This window comes from Centruroides sculpturatus, unplaced genomic scaffold, assembly GCF_000671375.1.
Source record: "Centruroides sculpturatus isolate CEXI.00-Female unplaced genomic scaffold, Cexi_2.0 scaffold2590, whole genome shotgun sequence".
NCBI classification, from domain to species: domain Eukaryota; kingdom Metazoa; phylum Arthropoda; class Arachnida; order Scorpiones; family Buthidae; genus Centruroides; species Centruroides sculpturatus.
Window position 1 is genome coordinate 2,958 of NW_019386857.1, and position 10,761 is coordinate 13,718.

Genomic DNA, 10,761 nt, shown 5'->3' on the forward strand with positions numbered 1-10,761 from the left:
TATAGGATTATCTTCAATAAAATGTAATTCTATTCAATTTTATATGATATGTCGATAAACTTTAAAATTCCAGTAATTTTGTGTGGGATAGAAGTCAATGCTGATGTTTGCAGACAAAGAGCACAAAAATGTACAGAACGATCTTGCTCGTTTTTCTCGATAATACCACATAAAATGACGTGTCCTGCTAGTAATACTTGTTCTCCTTCTATAAAATTTCTCGATGAACTGCTACAAGTAGCATATTTCATTATATCAGATAGTAATATATAATTCATTTTAGTGACGACTAACAAACGACCCAGATAGAGTAGCCATTTTGTAAAAATACAGCGTCCTCTATAGTTCATGAAAAACGCGAATTGTATCGTTAAAAATTATTTCTTTATTTTTTACAAACAAAATAAATATATTGAAAAATATAAAAACAATAAAATTATACTTTAGAAGTTAATGTAGTATCAAAAACGTTCGATTCAGCACTACACACAGTCCTCAGAAAAACACTACACGAAAGTGCCAGTGCTGCCAGCTAAAACACACACACCAACAAAAACAATAAAAATATTGGAGTAGCCCCCAAGATATAACCAAAGATTGCAGCGCCACAGCATCAGCGAAAATTTAAATTTGGCAACTGGAATGGTTTCCATTAACCGACGTATCGGATCACTGGCTTTCGGATAAACGACGCTCTACTGTTGTATGTTGTTTCGGACCAAAAATCGATGCCCGCGGTCGCGTTATACAGGTGGTCGTTTAATACAAATAACTTATACGAAGACGCCATGGATAAACTATTCCGTGCCAGAAATTTTTGCCCGTTTTGACAGGTGCTTGTCAAATGCAGGTGGTCGCCTAAGCAGTTTTCACTGTATATAAAAATATTTATAACAACGTCTGAAATGTTTTAATACATCTAAGTACACAATAAAGACTAAACATTGTTGAGAAAAAAAATCGCATCTAAATAGTACAGTAGAAGCCGTTTTTCCGGTTAAGCCTTAATGCTCTCCCTTTCCCCCAGCGCGGAATTTTAGTGTGCATTCCCATCGGGTACCCTACTAAAACGCAGTTAAAAAATCGTATCTAAAATAGTACAGTAGAAGCCGTTTTTCCGGTTAAGCCTTAATGCTCTCCCTTTCCCCCAGCGCGGAATTCGGAAAATCCTTTTTTAGTGTGCATTCCCATCGGGTACCCTACTAAAACGCAGTTAAAAAATCGTATCTAAAATAGTACAGTAGAAGCCGTTTTTCCGGTTAAGCCTTAATTCTCTCCCTTCCCCCGCGGAAGAATTTCGAAAAATCCCTTCTTAGTATGAGTTTCCATGACGTACCCTAACTGTGTACAAAATTTCACCTTTTTAGGTTCAGCGGTTTTCTTTGAGCGATGATGAATCAGTCAGTCAGTCAGTCAGGACAAGTAATTTTATATATTTAGATATTCGATTATATTTCTACACGATGTCATTATTTATCGGATGTTTTTGATCTATTGTAACTCATAACATAAGATTTTTTTGATGCAGATAAAATTTATTAGATTAAAAGAGTACACAATTATGGTTTATATAAAATACTTAATATTTAATGTAAGAGATTTAATTTTGAACTTGAACATCAAATTCTTGCACTATAAAATTGATAATGCCGGCTAATATTTTTCCTTTAATCGAAGTATTTGAAGCAATGATTGCAGCTAGAGTTATTAAATCTCTGACGTCAACACTGTGCATGAGAACGATCAAATGATTCCTAAGTTTTTCTTTCTGCTGAGGAGTCATCTCTTCAATTACAGTGGATAACGGTTTGTATTTATCTTTGGCTATTAAATAACCTATAAAACCACCGAATGTTCCACCTAAATTAAATTAAAAAAAATAAAAATCGTAATGTTTACAGTTAGAATAAAGAAGAAATAGCTTACCAATAAATAAACCGATGGGTCCAAAGAAGAGAGATGATACAGCAGTAATGCTCCCAACAGTGATGCCTCCCACAACAGAACCTTTTACAGTTGCTCTTAAATTATGGTCATCGCTAAGCGTTTTAATAAATGAGACACCTTCGGATATGGTTACATTCTAAATTTAAATTTAAAAAAAAATTAAGAATTGTTATATTAAAATAATATATAAAATATTCTTATTGTATATGTAAGATTTAATTAATGAGATCCTTACGTAATTTGGCTGTTGCAGAGTCATTGTGAATTTTCTTAATTCTAAAATAAACAGAACTGTTTGTTAATATTGTTTGCAAGCCAAACAGAATCTTTTCTATTATATTCTTTTATTGTAGTAGATTAAGGTAAAGATTAGTAATAGTATATAAATGTCGGTTCTACCCCAAAAATTTAAGGCTTGTAAAATTCAGAAGTATAATTCCCTGAATTTAAACAAGAATTAGAAACCACTGAAATCTCATTGATTCTTAGTGTCATTTATTTAAAGTCATTAAATGTAATCAAATTCAGTGAATTATTACAAAAAAAGAAAATATAAAAAAAACTCAAACAAACTCAATAATACAGTATAAGCTTTATACTTATCCCCACAATCTCATACCCCTGTATACAAATTTAAAATTACTCATCTTATCTAAATCTTCATCCTCTAATTTTTTATTGAATCGATCAAGAAGAAAAACTTGAAATTCACTCCATTCAGTGTCCCTAAGAACTATTAATTTTTTTTCTCCAAAGCGAATGTATATTGATTTAATATGATCAATTGGATATTCGTAATCAATTTCCAACTCATATAATTTCTTTGTTGGAGTATTTTGAAGTTTTCCAATATTGGTTAGTTTTTCAATGTCTCCATTTATATAGGAAAAAATTTATTTCCCAATAAGACGGATAATTCTTGATCTCTGATTGGTATATTTTTTTTATCCAAAAATTCATTATAATTTATAAATATTGAAATACTATATCTAATCGAATGATTAATGTCATAATCCTTGAGATTCTCTTCATTATCTATAGTTTTAACTGTAATTATATATCTTACATATAGTTTTATTTATGACTACGTGGGTTTCTCCAATGATTAATGTCATAATCCTTGAGATTCTCTTCATTATCTATAGTTTTAACTGTAATTATATATCTTACATTGAATGGGATAGTTTTATTTATGACTACGTGGGTTTCTCCAATCTCTAATTTAAAAGAGAATACTAATTTATCATTGATAAATATACCCGTAGATATATCTAATGATTGCATATCGCTTGGTAAACAAATCTTACTAATGAATCTATCAGATTCTAACATGAATTTTTTATTATCTTTAAGAAAATCATCTGGGAAAAAATAAAAATCAGATCACGTATCTTTACCATAATCTATAAAACCCGTTATGCTGAAAGAATGGTTACTTGAAGCAAATAACCCATTTTCTGTGTTTTTAATTATATTGTTCGGATTTTCATCAATTTTGAAATAATTTTCGAGATATGATTTTATAACTACATCCGTGTCATTAATTGGATTTTTTAAATTAGTTATTTTTTTATTTTTGCATCAAACACATCCTCATCATTTATGGTTAAAGCATTATTCTTTAAATATCTCTTATTCACAGCATTTTTGTCTTCTGTTGGATCATCGACATTATCAGTTCTTTTGTTTCTTGCATTGAAAGCACCATTATATATTTTCAGATATCTAATATCTAAAGTTTTTTACTCGTTTCTGTTATGAAATTAATAACGCTTAAATTTAACTCTTCAATATTTTTTTCTGAATTAGTTTTATCTGTTATGTGATCTTCTTCTAATATTTTTAGTTTATTAGCATTTTCTTTAGCAAAAGTTTGAAAATCTTTATTTAATTCATTGAATATTTTTAATTTGTTATCAATATATTCCTTTGTTGCAGCATCGTTTTCATCTATTGGATGTTTACAATATTTTAAGATTTTATTTTGCATATCATAATTTCCATCATACGTTAATTTGAAACCATTACCCGGAGGACCAGCAGGACCTTTTTTTACTTCATCATAATAATGACCAAAAGGAAACCAAGCCATTTAATTACTTTAAAGTTTTAATGGTTTTAAAAGTCCTATTGTACGTATTAATAGTTCCTTCTTTTTTTTTTCAACTAAAACGAAATAAAATCTATACGGTTTAGCAGATGTTTCTTTCAATTGCCAAAAGAATTCAACTTTCAAATTATCTACATTATTATAAGAGGGATGATTAGAAACATCGAAATGAATTATTGGATACAGTCTTCCATAGCTTGTATAACTTACTAAACAACCAGACTCTGTACTGTTAGTATTTAATCCCGCCGCTAAGAAATCAGAATAATATCTCGAATAATCTAATTCTCCCGGTTTAAAGCTAACATTATAATCTACTGATGGATATTTATCATTATTAATTCTTAACCAACAACTCATCATATCTAAGTTATCGAATATCATATTATTTTGATTCTGATCGTTTTCCTTTTCTTGATATCGTGGGATTACGAAAATATTTCTGATTTCATCTGTGATTGTATTTACAATTAATGTTCCACTAGAACCATTTTGAACGTTACTTTTAATTAATCTAACAGAACACCAATTAATTTCTATATCCGATGAGGGATTAAGAGATACACTATTAAAATTAACTTGAGGTTCTGGATATAGCTTAATATGTGGTAACCAAAGTGAAATATCAGATATTATAACTTTATAATTCGGATTGCCAACGTAGGTATAGATCATATCATTATTCGAATTTCTCCAGAACACAAATCTAACATCAATGTTTGATATTATTTTCCTAAAGTTACTGAAAAATCCAAACATCTGTTTAATTGGTATTCACAGTTTGACCTTGTTACTGTTTTTCGTTAATTTGCATTTTTCTTTAATCCTTCTAGAAAGATATCCATTTTTTTTCTTTAGTTCTGAGAGATTGATCATCAGGTCCATCAAATATCAAACTTGCTTATCTGATGATTCTGAGGTGTCAATGAAAAATAGCATATTAGTTGCTTCAGAAGTAGAATAATCTTTTGTAAAGTTTATAAGACCATTAATGTGATGGACTAAAGAGAGCAATTCAATTTCTTCAATTAGTGTCTTACCAATGTGTAATTCAGATCTTGAGAATAAATTTCCAGTATTTACTAAGATTACGTTATCACTTCCTATCAAAGAACCATCCTGTTTCATAATTTTCAGTTCTGGGCAGATACAGTGGTGCCTCGTATAACGTACGCCTCGAATAACGGACGCTGCGAATAACGGACTTTCTGTTTGACCGTTATGTGACTCGAGCAACGGACCTGCTGCGAACAACGGACTTTCCGTTCGGCAGTTACGTGAGACGAACAATGGACTTTCTTCGAACAAGTGCGAATGATGTTTCCACTCTTTTGCCGTTGCCAATGACAATCTGCTATTTTTAGGATATATTAGTATTATTAGAATGTATTATTAGTATATCTGAAGTAGAAATGTAATGTAATATATGTTGATGATTTAAATAAACATTAAATGTAATGTAATATATGTTGACGATTCAAATAAACGAAATGTAATTGTGTAGATGCCGAGGTGGCGGGACGAAAAGAGGTTGTAAAAAACAAACGGAGCGAGAGTAGCTCGTAGAAGTGTTTAGTGATCTTAATTAATAAAGAATTATTCGTATCATATAATCTGGCAAGTTAAGTCATTTATAATGCATCATGGCTTCTAAAAAAACAGAAAGGTGATTTCAATTGAAACAAAGCAAGAAATCATCAGGAGTGAAAGTTGACAAAAACTTTCTTGTCGAATGGGGAGAGGTTCAGGAGTTTACCAACACTCATTATCCAAACAGAGCTGAGGCCAACAGGATCAATGATCTCTACGATGACACCTTTGTCCGTCATTTCCGACAGGTGTTAAAGAAGAAAGAGAAACAGACCACCTTGGTCATGTTTTTCAAGAAGCCAGCGGGCAAAAAACAAAGGATGGAACAAGAGAAGTTGACCCTGCAAGTTCCGGTAGCCTCTCCTGAATCTGACTCCGATTAAAAAACAATAAAAAAAGACCCGCTGCAATGTGTAAAAAGTCTGTATCTGTATGAATGTGTAAAGAAAGTGTTCTTCCACCTCCTCCTCACAACATCTGACTACCCGGCATAATTGGTGTCTGCTCCATTTTCATTTTTTATGGTACAGTACGGTTATTTTATGCTGCGGAACGAATTATATGTTTTAACATGTATTTCTATGGGAAAATGCGTTTCGTATAACGGACGTGCACCTGGAACGGATTAAGTACGTTGTACGAGGCACCACTGTATATCCACTAGAATATAAAATCATATCATTTACATCTTTAATATTAAATTCATATTTCGCTGATTCCTTTTCATCGACAGTAACTTTATTTTCTCTATAATGTTTGTACTCAAAACTTTCGATTTCGTTGTTTAAATAATTAAGAAAAGTTAAATCCCAAATCTTTTCCATTTATTAGTATAAAAATTTCTTGAATCCTGTTCCATATAAACTTTGCTTACTTATAATATTCCTTACTCTATTTTCCACAGTTTTAGATAAAATACTCTCAAGTTTATTTTTAACAAACTGCTTCGTCTTATCCTCAACCACAGATTTGGCTTGTTCTAAACTTCTAATAATTTCTTACCAGCCGTTTTAATTGCATCGATAAATATATTTCCATTTTCACTGAATTTTAGTCTTTTAAATTGAGATACCTAAATAAGGGGACGGCGAAATTTTCCTTTGCCCCGGGCGGCTGACACCCACGCTACGCCACTGTTCTTAAGCCTCCTAAATATACAATTGGTGATACGGTTAGAATATCTATATATAAATACAAACAACCATTTAAGAAAGGTTATTTACTCTCCTACACAGAAGAAATATTTATATCTGAAGTGATAAAGACGGATCTAATTACTTATCGAATTATAGATTTAAATAATGAAGATATTAAAGGAACTTTTTATGAAAATGAGTTAGTGAAATATGATAAAAAGGATAAAGTTTATAAGATAGAAAAAATAATTAAAAGAAAGGAAATAAATATTTAGTTAAGTGGTTAGGATATCCGAATTCATTTAATAGTTGGGTTGATAAAAAAGACATTTTTAAATTTTAATTAACAAACATTTTATTTTATTTTTATATGATACATCATTTTTGTGATATTTTTATCTTCCGTTATTTTTTGTATTTGAATTTATATATTCTATTTTAGAACACCGTTGTTCTAATTTTCTCGTTTAAAAAACCCCCACTAAAAACATCTGAAATGTACTTTCCAAACATTCATACGGAAAACCAAATATTAATATTTTTATAATTATTCTTTCATAACAGATTCCAATAAAACAACAATATAATACAATTTATTTAAACGTAAACTAACATTCTTATTATATTTGTCAACTTGGACATAAATTATTAATAGGACTGTTAAATTGGTGTTAGGTATTAACGCAAAATTAAGTAAAAGGCTGTCAGATTGTAAAGGATACTGTCAAAATACTTAGAAAGGAACCAAATACTTATAAAAGAAGATGGTACGAACACTTAGAAATAATTAAAAACAAAGAGAAAATCATGAATAACAACTCCGGTCAAAAATTACACGAATCGTGGTACGCATATTTGACCAGAGGAGGCGTGGGGGGAGGGGAGAGGTGTGAAAACGGATAGTGGTGAGGGTGACTGTTACCCTAGAATGGGTACAGTACTTCGAATCGTCTTGTTATTCTGTTCGTGTTACTGTGAATCTACTTATCATTTTGTTTTAACAATGTATATTTTTACGACTTTACTGTTTTTACCAGAAACTCAGCTTATTATTATGTTATTGTACCAACATTACCGTTTTTAATGGAAAATCTTGTATATCGTGTGCTTAGTCTTTTAATTAATGTTCAACGCATCGAATCCACATGTCAAGTGTAAGTCCACATTCTTTGTTCATTTCTGTCAATCACGGTCTTTTTATAAAAATTGTTAACCTCTTATTAATTTTGTAGCGAAAAGCTGATGAGGGACTCCATGTCCGAAATGCATTCTGAAAATAAAATAGTGTTTTTCTAAATCTAATTTGATGTCCTGTAGTGGTGTAATAAGTCTAGCGGTAAAGTAAAGCCAATCTTAGCGCTCACAAGCCATTCAGAAGACTAGACAAGAGGTGTATCATAGTATTCAATATAATACAATACATACCTACTTTTAACATGTGCACATAAAATCTTATATAAGTACTGTACAACTTTTAATTAAAGAATGTGTATTTTCTACAACAAACGTTGCAGTAACAGTAATTATAATAATTATAATCGTTTTACTGGTTAATTACATGTAATATAGTAATATTAAAATCATTTTCAAGAGAATACATGCATAATTTCATCATTTTACAATATATTACCAATCATTTTCTAATACGACACTTTGTATGACAAATACATAATACATTACAATCCCTTTTTGTCCTTTAGAGCCCTCTATCATATTGTACCACTGTTGATCTTTTCGCATACCATTTGATATATTGATTAAATTATCATCTTTAAATGTTATAATTTCAATACGTTCTTTAAATTTACGTTTATACATATCTTTTTCTGAATGAATTATTTTTATGTTATTTCTATCTATTTGACAATTACTATTTTTTAAATGATTGAACCACAGAGAATTATTGTATTTTAATCTAATTGCTGCTTCGTGTTCTTTAATTCTTAATTCTAACGTTCTACTAGATTTTATTACAAATTTATTAAACATATATTTTCATATAATATATTTTATTTTAGTGGCTACATAAATCTATAATTTGGCAATTTTTATGCACACACTCGTAATGGATGATTAGCATGGATCAGAGATAGGAGCCAAAGATTTTGTAATACTTTTGATTTTGACGCAATCTAAAGCTAAAGATTTCTATTTTATTTATTAATTCATCTTTATTTATAAGATGAGTTCATAAAAAATAATAATTAGTACAAATACATCGATGGCGGAAAACGACATCAACTTATCTTTCTTCATATCAAATTTGAATAGGAGTCGATTCAGAAATTTTCATTGATGAATGACTTCGATGTATTGTGCTCCCTGTCGCTCCTATCGTGAATTGGTGTTGCTTCTAACGAATTGGATTGAATTGATGGTATAAAGCAACACAACACATGGGCGATCTGCCAGGGGGAAGTGCCTCTCCGGAGAACTTCTGTGCAAATCTAGCCCCTATTTAAGTGTTAATTAATGGCCGTATTAAAAAATCTTTCAAACGTTATCTGTTATACACCGTGGTTTTAGAAGACGGAACCATATGTATGTATAAGTATGACAATTTTTAAGTATGATAGTTTTATGTCAGTAAATATGACCCTACACACGAGAAAAATTTTTTGTCATGTTACTAATTGTTGTTTTTTAATAATTTGTAGTATTGCACTGAAGAGGGGCTTAGCATTTATATAAGCCTGAAATGCATATGGGAAAACAATAAAAGAAGTGTCTAACCTGAAAGCTGTAATGATAGTCTACCGAACTTATTTTTCGGATTAAAGAGACATACATTCAAACGTAATAACAGGTACCATAAGTGATATTTAATAAATTCATTAGTTTATAAGTTATCTTATCGATATACAGTTTATGTTTATAGGAAGAAAGAAAGAAGTTTTTCTGATGTGGAGACTCGGTTTTGGTTTTGGTTTCCGTTTTGGTTTTGATTTCCGTTTTGGTTTCGGTTTCCTTTTTGGTTTTTTCCATTATGGTTTCTTTTCTAATGTTCCTCTGCATTATCCTATGGTCTAAAAGGGTAATTGCCTAGAATATCCATCAACCAATCTTTTATAAGCTCATTATTGTAGTAAGAGTATCAAAATTTAATTTGTGCCATATCTGGGATCCCAGATTGCCGGTATGATGCAGGTGCACGGTGTTCTGGCACAACGTAGAGGTTGCATTATAAAATGAACGAGGATACAAGGGGATTCCTCCGAAGAAAAATGTTCGAACACTGTACAGTACATGAAGCCTCCTAATTCAAATCTGCCAGGACTCCATGAAGCTATAATGTACAGTACCACTGTGACCTTATACCCTCGACCAAGGGATGCATTGTCTCTTTTTGCACTGATACAATATGGTATTCTATAATCTACTTGTGAAGAAACCTAAAAATAATTAATTAATTAAAAATGTATTGATGTAATTATTTGTTTCCAAGCTTTGCCTCCCCCTGGAAAATTTTCGGCTGAACGGATTTTCCATCTAATCATTTTGCTAGATATCTCATGTGTTTTAATCAACATATTTATCTGATTAATAATATTTCTTTAAGAAAATTAAAATTTTATCGAATTCAAAAGCCGTAAAAGTTACTCACCTCAAAGAATCAGTCAGTGGAATGGCTGATATAAACTTTGCACTTTACTAAGTATTCCCGTGATGTGCGACTAAATATCCAGATGGCACAACACACTGATTGGTCGGCTGAATGACGTCAACACACCGAAATAGGAAATGCTGGTCGATTATATTGTGGTCGTCAGAACGAAGTCACGCAGAAATAGATTATTTTTTTAGTTGTAACATTGAGTGAGTATAAAGTGAAAATACAGTATAAAGTTTAGCTCGCATGTTTTCTTAAATTTATAGGAATAATTTTAAAACGGTTTACTTTTACTTAATAAATTACTAAGATTATTTTTTTTTTAACTAATTTTAACTTCATACTTGATCTTTATTCACCTCTGAACC

At 30.7% G+C, this 10,761-nt stretch overlaps 1 protein-coding gene across 2 annotated transcripts; it reads right to left on the reverse strand.

Annotated features, from left to right (window-relative positions):
• Positions 1–1,585: 1,585 nt before the first annotated feature.
• LOC111615856 (protein C19orf12 homolog) lies at positions 1,586–10,498 on the reverse strand. 2 transcript variants are annotated; one of them, XM_023357289.1, is made up of 4 exons: positions 10,388–10,498; positions 2,183–2,223; positions 1,927–2,083; positions 1,586–1,836 (listed from the first exon to the last, which is right to left on the reverse strand). In XM_023357289.1, exons 2-4 carry the CDS (start codon positions 2,204–2,206, stop codon positions 1,601–1,603), a joined length of 417 nt encoding a protein of 138 aa, XP_023213057.1. In that variant the 5' UTR covers positions 2,207–2,223; positions 10,388–10,498; the 3' UTR covers positions 1,586–1,600. The 2 variants fall into 2 exon arrangements, with proteins under 2 accessions (XP_023213057.1, XP_023213056.1); XM_023357288.1 differs by having other exon boundaries at positions 1,586–1,860; positions 10,388–10,497.
• Positions 10,499–10,761: the final 263 nt, after the last annotated feature.